General features: G+C 42.3%; 1 protein-coding gene across 9 annotated transcripts in view; it reads left to right on the top strand.

Moving 5' to 3' along the window:
* Positions 1-223: 223 nt before the first annotated feature.
* Positions 224-14753, top strand: part of LOC308097163 (ankyrin repeat and SAM domain-containing protein 1A) — a gene marked incomplete at its 3' end in the record, with an annotated part of 160995 nt that continues 146465 nt past the window's right edge. For all 9 annotated transcript variants that reach the window (XM_080444791.1, XM_080444790.1, XM_080444788.1 and 6 more), the window contains exon 1: positions 224-832. In XM_080444791.1, coding sequence (XP_080300917.1) covers positions 603-832 — 230 coding nt within the window. In that variant the 5' untranslated portion in view covers positions 224-602. The remainder of the gene's footprint in view (positions 833-14753) is intronic.

Raw genomic sequence — 14753 nt, 5'->3', positions numbered from 1 at the left:
GGTTCTCAAATATTTTCATGAAAATATTTTGTGCCAGGGTCAGGGAACATTTTGTGTTGTTGGTCAAAAAAATTACTAGCCCTAGTTGTGGGCTTGTTTTTCATAGACCTGGTTGCAAAACCTGGCAACACTGGGAAAGGGTGGGGGTTGAAGGAAGTGACGGACGGTCCGGTTGGGGGAGGAGGCTCCAGCGTCTCTCCTCCTCTCCAAAGCCCAGAGGAAGTTAACTGCTTGGCGGATTACAAGCCAAACTTTTCCCCCGGAGCGGATCACTGGAGCTCCACCATCCATCCATTACATCCACATTAATAATAAAGCCAGCGGAGCCTGGAGGGGGAATCGTGCCCGCACACCGCACCTGGTGACCCGGGGTCCAAACCCCCAAGAAGGAGGACCGGTGGAGGAGGAGGAGGACCGGGTCTTTTGTTTTGCTTCCCCACCTTCCTCCGCCTCCAACAGGGGATCGTAAAGGAATCTTTCACCGCCTCCCTCCACCGTCAAACCCTCCTCTCCTCCTCCTCCTCCTCCTCCTCCACCTCCCCTTCTCCTTCCTCCTCCTGTGGATCGGGACTAGATCCCATTATTATTCCGTGATCATCATCATGGGGAAGGAGCAGGAGCTCCTGGAGGCGGCGCGCACGGGGAACCTGGCCGCCGTGGAGAAGCTCTTGTCCGGGAAGCGACAGTCGTCGTCCTCGGGCTCCGGCGGATTTAGTGGGAGCTCCGGTGGGAGCAGCTTCTCCTCCTCCGGAGGAGGAGGATCCGGCGGGGGAGCGAGCGGCCACGGCGGGCACGGAGCCCCGGCGTCTCACGCTCTGTCCAGCCTGCTCAGGTAAACTACTACCGGGGGTTTGGAGGGTGGTTCACTGGGATGAATGGGGTCCATATGGAGCTTCCTCGACCGGGATGCGAACTCGGGACCCTTGGGTCTGAAGGCTGCACACGTTACCAGTCGGCTAAAGAGCTACCTTAACTGGTTATCGCAGTGGTTGTTTTCAACGCCAAGTCTTCATGCCAAGGACCCCTCAATTGATATACATTTGGCCCGCGGACCCCCAAACTGAAAATGTTTTGTTGTGCCAGGGACCCCCCCCCCCCCCCCCCCCAGAAGCAAAGATTTTAGTTGAAAATGTTGGCTTTAAAAATATATATATATATATTCAAAGATATGCACACATTTTCAAGATTCTTCCAAAAATAGCAGATCTACACTACAAGCTTGTAGACCCCCCCCCCCAGGATAGGTCTGGGCACCTCACAGAATGTTAATTTTTTTATTTTTTATAAATGGTCTAAAGTACAGTGTACATGATTAGAACATGCCTAAGGTCTAATATTTCTACAAATAGCTACACAACCTGTATATCCAGTCATTTTGGGGCATAAACAAGAAGTTGAAGGATGAATATAAGTCTGATAAATGACATGCCGTGCATGTTCACATCATGTATACTTAGTGTTACCTAAGACCATAATATTCTTTACATTTTGGACAAAATAACCACTTTCTACTGTACATGGAGGTGCCCAGATGTCCCCAGTAGTGCCCACCTATCCTGTATCCAAGGGGAGCCACTGGACTACTGCACCTTAACACTGACCTAGTATTAATTCAATAGGTTTTTATTGATATTATGTGTGTTTTCAGTAGTGTCACTGGCCCAGTAGCTAAACATGTTCTCTCTTCTCCACTCCAGTAGCAAACAAACAATAACTAGTTTAACCAGTGAACCTAGTTTTAATTCAATAGGTTTTATTGATATTATTTGTGTTTTTAGTGGTGCTACTAGCCAATAAACACATGTTCTCTTCTCCACTCCAGTAGCAGACGAGCAATAACCAGTTTAATCAGCGACCTAGTATTAATTCAATAGGGTTTTATTGATATTATGTGTGTGTGTTTTTAGTGGTGCAACTGGCCAGTAAACATGTTCTCCTCTCCACTCCAGTAGCAAACAAACACTAACCAGTGTAACCAGTAGCAGCAGGCAGGCAGCCACACTGGGAGAAGCCTTCTCTTTGTTAGGAGCTGCTTAAAGCCTTGCTTTATATACTGCGTAGTAGTAGCAGTAGCAGGAGGACACAGTGTGTGGCTTATGGTGAGAGGACCTGTTCTTCAAGCTGTGTATTACTATTAGAGCAGGGGTCTTCAACTCTTTTTTTAGGCCAAGCTGAGAGAGAGATGAAGCCATATTGTATACAATTGTGTTTCAGATTTGTTTTTTACTTGGTCTGCTCTTTTTCCCCTCTGCATCTATATACCTCTTTGCCCAAAATAGCAGATCTACAAGCTCACAACGCCCCGCAGCGCGAGTCGTTGTGAGCTTGTAGATTTGCTATTTTTTGGCTAATGCTCTCCTCAGAATAGGGATGCTAGGGTTCAAGTGGTTAATGTAAAAAACAAAACAAACATCCTATCCGATTTGGGGGACCCCCTATAGCAGTGGTTCTCAAACTTTTTCATGTCAAGGACCCCCAACTTGACACTTATTAGCCCGCGGACCCCCATTTGAAAAGATAAGCAAGGGATCCCAATAAGAGAAGGTTTTTACGGCTCTCTAGCAGTGATTCTCAACCATTTTAATTTCAAGGACCCCCGGTTTGACATGCATTAGGCTACAGACCCCCATTTAATGGCATTTATACCTCTGGGACCCCAATTCATATTGTAAAATCAATGTTAATTTAACTCTGAGAGTGTACAAATGGAACCAAACGGACCCGTTAGGGTCCGGTTTGGTTCCATTTGTACACTCTCAGAATTACAGACCCATAAGGGTCCATTTGGTTCCTGTCCCATCATTTAGCTGGGGACCCCCTGGAACCCCCTCAAGTACCCCTGGGGGTCCCCGGACCCCACTTTGAGAACCAATGCCCTATAGTAGCTCTGAGGACCCCATGTTGAAGACCCCTGTATTAGAGTGTAAAAAAAAAATCTCTCTGTTTATGTTCAGAACAATAACATAAAGCTATGCCATAGAGCAGGGGTCTTCAACGTTTTTCAGGCCGAGGACCCCCTAGCTGAGAGAGAGATGAAGCAGGGACCCCCTCTATATTGTATAACATTTTGTTGCAGATTCAACTTTTTTCATAGATTTCATAGATAGCTGGATTCATGTTAATGTGTGTTTTCAGACAGTTAACCTTTAAGCCCTCAATATTTAGTCAACTTGACCGTTGGCTCTGTACTTGGCCTGCTCTTTTCCCCTCTACACAGACTCTCTGAAAATAGCCGATCTACAAGCTCACAACACCTCGCAACTCCATCCCGAGTCCACCGCAGCTAAAAACCAGAGCGGTCCATGCACTAGATTGTGTTTATTTTATGGTATTTCACCGGCTATGCATCATTATTATCAGCATAATGATAGATGGCATGTTATTTGAACAGATGCTAGGTTCATTGTTTACCTGGTATCCTATAGTTTCCTATAGTATTACGGTATTCTGATAGTATATATTGTGTTTTAGACTGATGCTAGGTTCATGGTCTGTGATCCTAGTTTACCTTTGCTTATCGTAAGTCGCTCTGGATAGGAGCGTCCGCTAAACGCCTAAATTGTGAATCATAATGAGGTAACTTATAAGAAAGATTATTAATAGTTAGTTTCACTCTACTGTTTTCTCCCCACCTACAGTATGCCAGTTGTAGAATTCTATGCTAAATAGGGGTTTGCGAAACTGTTGGGATTTAGAAGACATTTGTAGAATCCCCCAGAAGCAAAGATTTGAGTTAAAAATGTTAGCTTCAAAAATATATACATATTAAAAGATTTGCACGCATTTGTACGATGAAACAACAATAGCAGATGTACAAGCTCATAGCGCCGCACTCGATACCGACAAGCTCGGTATGAGCTTGTAGATCTGCTATTTTTGAATGGCCCAAAGAAATCTTAAAATGACACACGGATGCGTTCCCGGTCTACCCACAAATAAAATGCCAGGCAACGCTTCAAATGTATTATAGATGACTTGAAGGCATTTTAGCATCCACTGATGTCTCCATTCATGTGTGAGGGATGTTCCACTTCTTTTCTAGGACACCACCTGCCCGTTTCATTCTAAAAAGATTCGTGAATTTGGGTTAAAACTGCACACACACAGGGCGGGTTCTGTCTGGTGAAGCTCAAATCCGTCACCTAATCGGTATTGGCAGATATTGAACTTTAAACGCGATCGGTCCCGCTCTGTTTCTCCTATCTGATCTTATAAAGTGGAAAATGTGAGTTTGCTATATTTGAAATCCGCTCCCCTAACTATATTTGTGCACTATGATTTGATTTAGATGACTCGCATGGACTCAACGAAAGTGCCTTGTCATCTTCATTTACAAACAGAAACACATCTTTACCCAGAACATCAGTTAAAATCTGTCTCCTTGATACAAGAAATAGTATTTTGCCCCCAAAAACGTGATATTAGATGATAAAAGGCTTGGTGAATGCCCCTTGAACAATTTGTAGTGATCAGTGTTTCTGACTGCATGGGGCGGCAGTGGCTCAGTGGTAGAGTGGCCGGTAGAGCGGCCAGTTCGATCCCGGGCTCCCCCAGAGTTGGTGTTGAAGTGTCCTTGAGCAAGACGCTGAACCCCTAATTCCGATGAGCAGGTTGGTGCCTTGCATGGTTTCCTCCACCATCGGGGTGTGAATGTGTGTGCGAATGTGTGAATGTAATGCACAATCTATGCAAAGCGCTTTTAGCTATATAAATACACCATTTACCATTTACTGCACATAATTCTTCACCGTTTGTAGACAAGCACCTTCTTTTGAACCACTTTCCATGCATAGTGTCTGCATAGCATTTTAGATGTGAGAATTGCTACGTCTTACGGAAAGCAGTTCATAGTAAGATCTGCAGTGTTAGTGCAACCGTTTGTAACTCTGCAACTACCGAGTTAAATGTTATGACAGAATATCAAGTGACACATCGTAGAGGAAATGCTTGAATGACTTCTTTCAGCCTTTTCCAGAAAAAAAAGCCTACTTGTGTTTGTACTTGACCTTTAACTCACACTGACTACACTGGACCCAAAGTTATGGCTCTGAGCCCGCCTTGTGAAGCATCTCCAACGATCTAACCCCCTCCATAACAAATGTTTAGTTAACCACCACATGAACCCTAGTGTCCATATTCCGGGGCAAAAATCTGCAAACATTCAGTGAAAATAGCCCATCTACAAGCTCACAATGCGTTGCAAATCTCGCAAACTTGTATATAGGGCTGTCACGATTACAAGTTCAGGTTGACAATTAATTGTCTTTCAAATAATTACGATTAACGGTTTAATTATGTGTTTGGCGTTGATCAGTGGAACATTATGAATACAAATTAAAATTATGTTTGCCATTTAGGCTTCGTAATAAAAAATGTGCACAGGGCAGTGTGACAAATAACTTAAATATACAAAGAAATGATTGACATATTTAATAATTTTACCCATAGCAGAAATAGCTGATCTCCTTCAAGCTGTTGTAAGAAAATGTGTGAAAAATCTTCACTGTGGAAACGATTATGACGATTATGCAGGAATAATTGCAATTAGACGATTATGTAATAATTGTGACAGGCCTACCTGTCTGGGCTATTTTCAGCAAAGATATTTTGGTGTAGACTCCTGGGGAACCCCCGTCAACAAAGTATTTGGTGTTTAGTGGTGTGGTTAAGGCTGTCCACAGTCCACACCAAGAATGCTAACTATAATTACAACCATGACTATAACCATAATGATAATGATGCGAATCATGCGATGCATCCACAGCTGATGAACGGTCGATAATGTTGTGTAAACAAACCTGTTGAACATGACTTCCTGTTAGTGTTGATTTTGACAGGAAATTTGATTCAGTTTTAGTCATAGTCTTTTGAATCAAATTCAAAGTCATATTTTAGTCATCTGAAATGTTTTACTGCTAGTCTAGTTTTAGTCGACTAAATCTACAGTTGATATGTATTTTGGGCGGTGCCTTGATGGCGTCGTAATGCCTGATTTTACACTTGGTTGCATGCTGAAAATAGCCGATCTACAAGCTCACAAGTTAACGCGTCTCGCTAAGACACATTGTGAGTTTTAGATCTGCTATTTTCAGAGCGCAACACCCGAGCGCAACCAAGCATAAAATGACTTGTCTTTTAGTTCTACTGGATCTCTTCTCCACTAGTCCCTCACTAACATTTTAGTCTATTTTTTATTTGTTGACGATATTATCAATATATTTAGTCTCAGTTTTAGTCATCGTAGCTTAGTTTTTATTTAGTTTTCGTCTATGAAAACATTTCGTCATAGTTTTAGTCGACGAAATCACTATGTCGTTGTCATTATACTGTAGTTGTGGTGTGTGGACTCTGCCGTCCTCTTGAGTTAGAATGGTTTTTAAAACGATGTGTTTATAGTCATCGTTACAGTTACGGTTCTTGGTTGCCTGGTAAACCATCGTCTGTCAATCACAGGGCCCTGAGCGCAGACGCTGATTGGCCCTTCTACTTTATGGTTTCTGCAAAACGCCCACAGGGCCAGACCACTCTGCAGGAGACGCATGATAATGTGAATTGACATTTACCAGGCTAGGTTCTTGGTGGCGTGGACAGCCCTTTAACATTTAAACCCTCTCTAGACTTGGTAAACTGGACCAGTGTTGGCTCTGTGCTTGGACCGCCTCTTTCCTCTCTTCACCACATCTCTTTGCCAAAAAACAGCCGATGTAGAGCCAGAATATGGATGCTGAGGTTCAAGTGTGTCGATCGTTTTGACAGTAGAGCCTGTATACCAGGACCCTGTGTAACCTGGGGTTAGGGTGTAGGGCTGTAGGGGGTAACCTGGGGTTAGGGTGTAGGGCTGTAGGGGGTAACCTGGGGTTATGGTGTAGGGCTGTAGGGGGTAACCTGGGGTTAGGGTGTAGGGCTGTAGGGGGTAACCTGGGGTTAGGGTGTAGGGCTGTAGGGGGTAACCTGGGGTTACGGTGTAGGGCTGTAGGGGGTAACCTGGGGTTACGTGTAGGGCTGTAGGCTAATTGATCATAATGAAAGGAGAAGTCATGTTGCCTAACAGCCAAGGGCTCCAGGCTTCATACAAGTTATTATTTTTTTCCTGGCTGCTGTTGGAGCACTAACTGTGGACATGGCCATAAAACAAACAAACGGAACATATAAGGTGTGTGTGTGTGTGTGTGTGTGAGACAGACACTTACACACACATTTGATTGATCCTGTTGCATTGTTGATGTTACATCATCTGCACATTTGGGTGAACATTGCTGTTAGAAACTGACGGCACACGGAAACACTGCTCATTATGATAAGTTACTGTGCCTGTCTTAACTATTAGTGTATTAGCCCTATCACTGTATATTTGTATATACTATTTTCTTTATTATTACCCTTCTATTCTATTTTTTATGGTCTTGCTTTAATCTATTTTTTGTTAAATCATTGTATGTATGTAGCACAATCTGGGGGACTGAAGTCCCAACAGCATTTGGCTTCTTGTACCTGTACAAGTCAGTGACAAATATACACTTATTGATTCTTGCTCCATTTTGTCTTTTAGTGACAACATTTCAGTCCTACTTGGGTCTTTGTCAAACCTGACAAACGGAAACCACATCCATCCATATTTATCTATAGCCCACATCATGCACACCAATAGCCTGACCAGCTCTTTTGTTATGGCATCCAACTGAATCGTTAAGGTGAAGTGTAATTTAACCAAATCGCGAGGCCAATGGAGATGCACCCATCTACAAATTAATCCTAATACATTACAACGTTTTGCTCCAACACAGATCAAAAAGGTCGTAGTTTCTGATCAGTAAAGTCAGTCTATCTTAACCCATTTAGACCTGAGGCCGATTCTAAAAATGCCTTCTAAATCCTGACCTAAGTTTTCTGAAAAACTTCAAATATGTATTCAAAAAAGTAATACAAAAAAATGATGTTGCTATATACTGTACTGGGTTAAGTTTCAAATCATCTCACAGTCAAGAAACGCACTGTGCTTTATTATTTCGTTTTGACCATAACAAATCACCCCCAAAAAACAGCACATCTACAAGCGCACGTCACATAAATTCAGTTACAGTGAGATGCCCGGTATAGGCCTGTCAGGTTCAACGTGGTTAAATGGGATCTTTGCTTGGCTAGAGGACAACAAGCAGTCTGTTGTTTCCCAAACCTGTTCGCTCAAGACACAAAAGAGAAAGTAGACGTTTGCCAGGGACCCAAACTATTGAACATAGCAGATCTACAAGCTCACAACGCGGCGCGAGAACGGCTATTTTCACTACTTCTTAAACTGGCCTACTCTGTTCGTCGAGTACCCTTTTTCACTGACGAAAACGAAATAAGAACTAAGCTATGATGACTAAGACTAAATATATTGACAATTTCGTCAACAAATACAAACTAGTGAGGGACGAGTGGAGAAGAGATCCAGTAGAATTAAAAGACGTCATTTTATGTTTGGTTGCGCTCAGGTGTTGCGCTCTGAAAAGTGTGTGTGTGTGTGTGTGTGTGTGTGTGTGTGTGTGTGTGTGTGTGTGTGTGTGTGTGTGTGTGTGTGTGTGTGTGTGTGTGTGTGTGTGTGTGTGTGTGTGTGTGTGTGTGTGTGTGTGTGTGTGTGTGTGTGTGTGTGTGTGTGTGTGTGTGTGTGTGTGTGTGTGTGTGTGTGTGTGTGTGTGTGAGAATCTATTGAACATTGTAAAGCCCTTTGGATAGAGGCATTAATATAAAGGCTCCTCTTACCATTTTGTCAGGTGGAAACCTCATAATTATGTCCAACTGTTACTTTTCATGATTCAAAAGCAACAAAAGTTGATCTACAAGCTCAAAGCGCGCCACGTTTCGAGCTTGTGGATCTGCTACTTTTGATGCTTTTGTGTGACGCTGTAGTATGATCAAGTAGGGGCGTACATTTACGAAAAAATGCAAAACGTTAAAATATGGAGATTCTGCCTGACAGTGACGATTTTAACCCATTCAGACCGGGAACATTTTAGATTTATTTTGTCCATTAAAAAAATTTCAGATCTACAAGCTCATAGCGAGGCACCGAGTGCTGTGCTACGAGCTTGTAGATCTGCAATTGTTTATTATTTTTTTACCTATGTTGCTATACTGTATTGGTTCTCAAACTTTTTCATGTCAAAGACCACCCAAAATTATATGTATTTGACCGCGGACCCCCATCTCAAAACATTTTCTTTCAGGGACCCCCAGAAGCAACGATTTGAGTCAAAAGTGTATGTATATATATTCAAAGATTTGCATACATTTTCATGATTTATAAAAAAAAAAAAAGCTGATATGCAAGCTCATAGGCACCGAGTGCCGCGCTATGAGCTTGTATATCTGCAAAAAAATAAAATTGCCGCGCTATGAGCTTGTTTATCTGCTATTTTTTTAATAGCCCAACGGAATCTAAAAATGACACAGATTCTTTCCTGGTCTAAATGTGTTAAGTTGGGAAAAAAAACGCCTCGCAAATACTAATAAACAGTAAATGATGACGCAGTCATATTAATACCAGGTTGCTCTCTCCAGCGTCCCCGCACGGAACCAAATGGACCCGTGGTCCTGTACCCATTCGCTCGTGGAGTAACACATCGCTGTTGGAGGCGGCGCTGTGTGTGTATGAGGAGTCAAGTCAATAGTTTGTTCGGTGCCACATTTTTTTTTTTATATAGTTTGTTTGGCGGCGACAAGTAAACCACACTTTTTTTTTGTTCTGGGCTATGATCCCATAGCATGGGAGGACGCCCGTCGTTCAGAGTATGGGGAAGTCTCAGGGAAGTCTCCCCATTGGCTTAAAGGAAGGATTGAAGGACAGCCAATGATGAAAAGGTCGCTAGAAAGTGTCGAAAGTGTTGTGTAGTTGATCAGTCTCTTCCTAGACCAGTCTGCAAGCAACCTGGTAAAAAAGGGTTGGTTTTGGACATACAAGGTCTCTAAGCCGACAGAGACAAGTGTTGCTGCAGGTGATGCATCGTGTGTGCTCTACATTACTCACAGCCAGGCTGGACCGGTCAGTCAGTGTGCTCAGGGGTAATTGCATTAAAAGCCTCCTAATCGCAAATCCAATTGTGTGTGGATGCCATGCAGTCATGCCTGGCTCTCATCTACTCTCACTCACAGGCATCTGTGGGGATCTGTTTCGTCATCCTCTCACTGACTGGCCTGATCAATGTCTGGCTAACAGTGGCACTGGGACATTATCGGCTAGCTTTCTGCTAGCATAAATGAGTTAACTGTGTGTGTGTGTGTGTGTGTGTGTGTGTGTGTGAGTGAGAGATGTTTGAACGGCATGATTGTCATACGCTGTCTGACACTGCTATTGTCTTTAGAGCAGCTGAATAGGCCTCCAAATATCGATTATTTTAGTGACTATTGTATTGATCACTTTGTCTATTAAGATTTTGTTATGAAAAAAAAGTTATAATAATCTAAATCAATGAATCTACCTCTATCTTTACGCCAAAATTCAATAATAGCAGATCTACAAACTCTGGGTGTCGTGTAATGTGACATGCTTTGAGTTGGTAGATCTGCTATTTTCAGTATTTTTACTACTGTATAAAAAATGTATTATTTCATTAAAATCTGATTAGTTTTTTTTAAAATAAATCAATGGATTAAATTGGATTCAGTTTGATTGTCCCATCCCTACACCTAGGCTGTCAGAACATGCAGCTCCATGACACATGTTGCAGTCAGTGTTATTGAACCACAGAGGAGCCCACGGCTGTTTGTTGTTATACGATGTGACATTTACTTTAGCATGTATAATTAAATGCCAATATATGTAAAAGGCCTCCATCACTTTGAATTAGCACAGAGGCTAAAGCATGACGCTACTGCTTTGATTGGGGTGTGTGTTTTACACCATAGCTGTGTGGGAGTGCTGTGTTAGCTGCTTGTTCCTTAATCTTTTTATTTTATTTCGGTCATGATGTAATTAATGCTGTCACCATTACAAATTTAAGTTGACTATTAATTGTCACACAAATAATTGCGATTAACGATTTAATTGTGCTTTTGGCGTTGAACATTGGAACATATGATTACCAATTTGATATCTGTTGGCCTTCATGGCTTCGTACTCAAACATTGCATAGGGCAGATATCACAAATAACTTAAAGATACAAGATACAGGTATAATCTTATACTTAAAAAAAAAAAAAAAACGGACATAGCTGATCTACAAGCTTACGTGTTATAAGCTTGTAGATCAGCTATTTCTGTATTTGTTTTACGTATTTGAAAATGTGTGAACAACATGGAAACGATTATGCAAAAATTATTGCGTTTATCTCAAACTAGTCCATACCCCGGCCGACACATCCGTGGGGGGATATGCGCACAGGATCTGGCAACCCGGGAGGCAGTTGTCGCCTAGCTGGGCAGCCCCGTAACCATGGTGACATTCTTTTACACAAAAAACGCTAATAAACAGCTGAGATTTGGTGATATCGGAAAAACGGGCTTCGCAGTTCCGTGGGCATGGTAATGGTCAATGGCTGTGTGCAAATTCAGATCAATTGCTCCAGCTGAGGAGAACCGGGCAGAACAGTGTTTGGCCTCACCACGCACTACAGACAGAGGTTTCTCAAATTATAGGAGGATAATTGCCATTAGACGATTATGTAATAATTGTGACAGGCGTATACGCAACATAACAGCTGCACATACAACAAAGACAACACAATAACTATGGGTGGAAAAGGTGAGGGCTGAATCTTATTAATATATAACGTTATTTGTTCAGTCGTTCTCTAGACCAGCGGTTCCCAAACTGCGGGTCCCCAAATCATTTTGGGGCGTCCCCAGACGATTAGCTTAATGTGCAACTTTGTTTTCTCACTCAACAGTAAACAAACCAACATACAGTATAAGTGTATACAGGGTATCTGCACATTTATGAAGTGACAATTTTTTAATACCACATTGGCAATGTCAAACATTACGTAAGAAAGAGGAAAACATTGTGAAAATAGCCGATCTACAAGCTCACAACGCCTCACAGTGCGAAACGCTGTGAGCTTGTAGATCGGCTATTTCCATGATATTTATCTGTGGAACCGAGTCAAACTAAATGTAATGCCTACAATTCCAAGTGCTTGTCAGGGTGGGGGGTCCCCAGTTCAAATATGATTATTTTGGGGGGTCGCGGCAGTTTGGGAAACCCTGGTTTGGGAACCCCTGGCCTAGACAAACATATAAACACTGACTGACTGACTGACTGAGCCAAATGTCTTGAACACAAACACTGCAAGTAGTAACTTTTAAAATTATAAAGGAAGTCAGTGGGCTCTGACCGGGCTAAAACTTCCCAAATATGGTAATATATATAACATGTTATATATATGGCTGATGACATAGATGATAATTATAGATGAATGATGTCATAGGCTGTTGTCATAGATTACTGATGCTCTGATCCACATGGTTGGATTTGTTATAGTTTTTTACTCTCTCTGTCTCTCTGTCTCTCTCTGTCTTCTCTCTCTTCTTTTTTTCTATTCTCTTCTCTCTCTCCCATATCTTCAACACCCAATAACTATAAACTACAGGGCCTATAATCCTATCAGAGAGGATTTTATTATTTGGGAAGATGGTTTCCACAATAAGCTAAAATGTTACGTTTTCATTGCCCTTTGATGTCTGTGGAATATTATATGTCTGTGAGGACTCCTGCTGTAGGATATTGCCAATTATCTTAACGTTGTTTTAGTCAGTAATTAGCACTAGGCTAGGAGTGAGTAGAGGCTAGACAGTCTATAGCAAAGGCTTGTTTACATTGCAGGCCAAACAACAGACCATACAGCTGTGAGATTAATGATCTAGCCTTAATCACTACCATTATGGTGTATTCTAGGAAGGTGTGTTGTGTTGGATCGCTGCTGTTCCTCCATTATGGTTTATTATAGGAAGGTGTGCTGTTCCTCCAGTGGAATGGAGAGAGAGCGTGTCTGTACTCGCGCTGTTGTTCCAAGCAGGCTGGAGCACATGGGTCGGGTGCTGCTGGTATGTTAGTATGGAATGTCTGCTTTCCCAGGGGGAGAGGTTAGGTTGGTGTCACTGTGGTTACCATGGGACACTGACCCCCACGGGTTGGGGACACTCAGTGACCCCATAAACAAGGGAAATTGGAAGTGATGAAACAAAACAAAGAAATACTAGCCCCCCCCCCCCCATTTAAATAAAATTAAGTGTCCAGAACATTAGCTATGTCTAGTTAGTCAACCTGTGGATATTTATAGCAAAACGACATATTACATTATATTTATAATACTATCATAATAAGTGTCCTGTTCTTCCAGAAATAAGGTTAAAGAATAAATAATACTGCTCCAATGCAACGCTGCCCGGCGTTATCTACCCGGAAATATATTTTTGGTTGTGGTGATTGTTGTGATTTCGGTTGACCAACCATATGGTCCCTAAGGGGCGCATGCTACCATTTTCGGTGGTCACCTTATCACCTTATCACCGCGGTGGTGATAGAAAGCGCTCTCTCTATCACCTAAAAGGTGATAGGGTGACCACCTCATTTGGTAGCATGTGTGGGCCGTGATGAGTGATGGCTTCTGTTGAGTCGCACCCGCGGAGAACATGATGACACCAGGCAGTATCACGCGACAAGCTCTGAAGTTTAATACACATAGAGAATACATACAGTATTTTACAGTGGACACATGACGTGACCAGAAGATATGGAACACGGACAAGAACAGAATGGATAGGAATAGAAAATACATCTTGTATCATTGTGCACAGACGTCAGTCTCTCCGATAAAGTAGTTGATGGTCATCATATCGCAGATATCAATATGCTTACGTATAGTAGATGCACGTGTGTGCTGGGTCAAGCAGATGAAGGTCATAAATCATGACAGTGATGTCATGATGATTTGGTCTATATCAATGATTACTATCAAAATATAGAGCCATAACTTTTTAGCCAAAAACATTTTGATTTAATAAAAAAAGATCACTTAGGATTCGGAAGAATAATCAGTGTTGGTTACAGCCTTTTCTTCTTCATGGCTTTTTACTACATGGGCCCCATGACTTATTTTCTGGAGGTCCACACATAGGAAGTACTCCTCGCTCGCACTTCCTGTCCCAGGTTGTCCAAACACAGCCAACAGCTGTGTGTGTGTGTGTGTGTGTGTGTGTGTGTGCGTGTGCGTGTGTGTGTGTCTGTGTATCCGGGGCCGGGGGTAAGACGAGTCCACATGGCGAGCAACCATCACATCCACTGAGAGGGAATTAAGTCAGGAATGCGTGGCGTTCTGGAAAGACACTCCGGTCTCCGTACGGGCTTAACGCCCCCATTCATTCATACATACAATAAAATAGCAGATCTACAAGCGTGTCGCGCCCGAGCTTGTAGCTCTGCTATTTTACGCGAGAGATACCGGTCGTGCGTCGAAGGCATAAATCTGACTTTTTAGCCAGATGAGAGCAGTGGTGTAAAGTAACTAAGTACATTTACTCAAGTACTGTACTTAAGTACAATTTTGAGGTATTTGTACTTCACTTGACTATCCAATACTTTTACTTCTACTCCACTACATCTCGGATCCAAATATTGTACTTTTACTCCACTACAATTATTTGAAAACTTTAGTTACTTTGTAGATTTTTATTATTATTACAAAACATACATTAGCCCTCTATACATTTCTGCCATTTGAAAATACCCGATCTACAAGCTCACAATGCGTGAGCTTGTAGATCTGCTATTTTCATA

The sequence above is a fragment of the Gymnoscopelus braueri genome (genome assembly GCF_963280865.1).
Source record: "Gymnoscopelus braueri genome assembly, chromosome: 12".
In the NCBI taxonomy this organism is placed as follows: Eukaryota; Metazoa; Chordata; class Actinopteri; order Myctophiformes; family Myctophidae; genus Gymnoscopelus; species Gymnoscopelus braueri.
The sequence above is the reverse complement of the archived record's forward strand: the minus strand, read 5'-3'. Positions and strand labels throughout refer to the sequence as shown.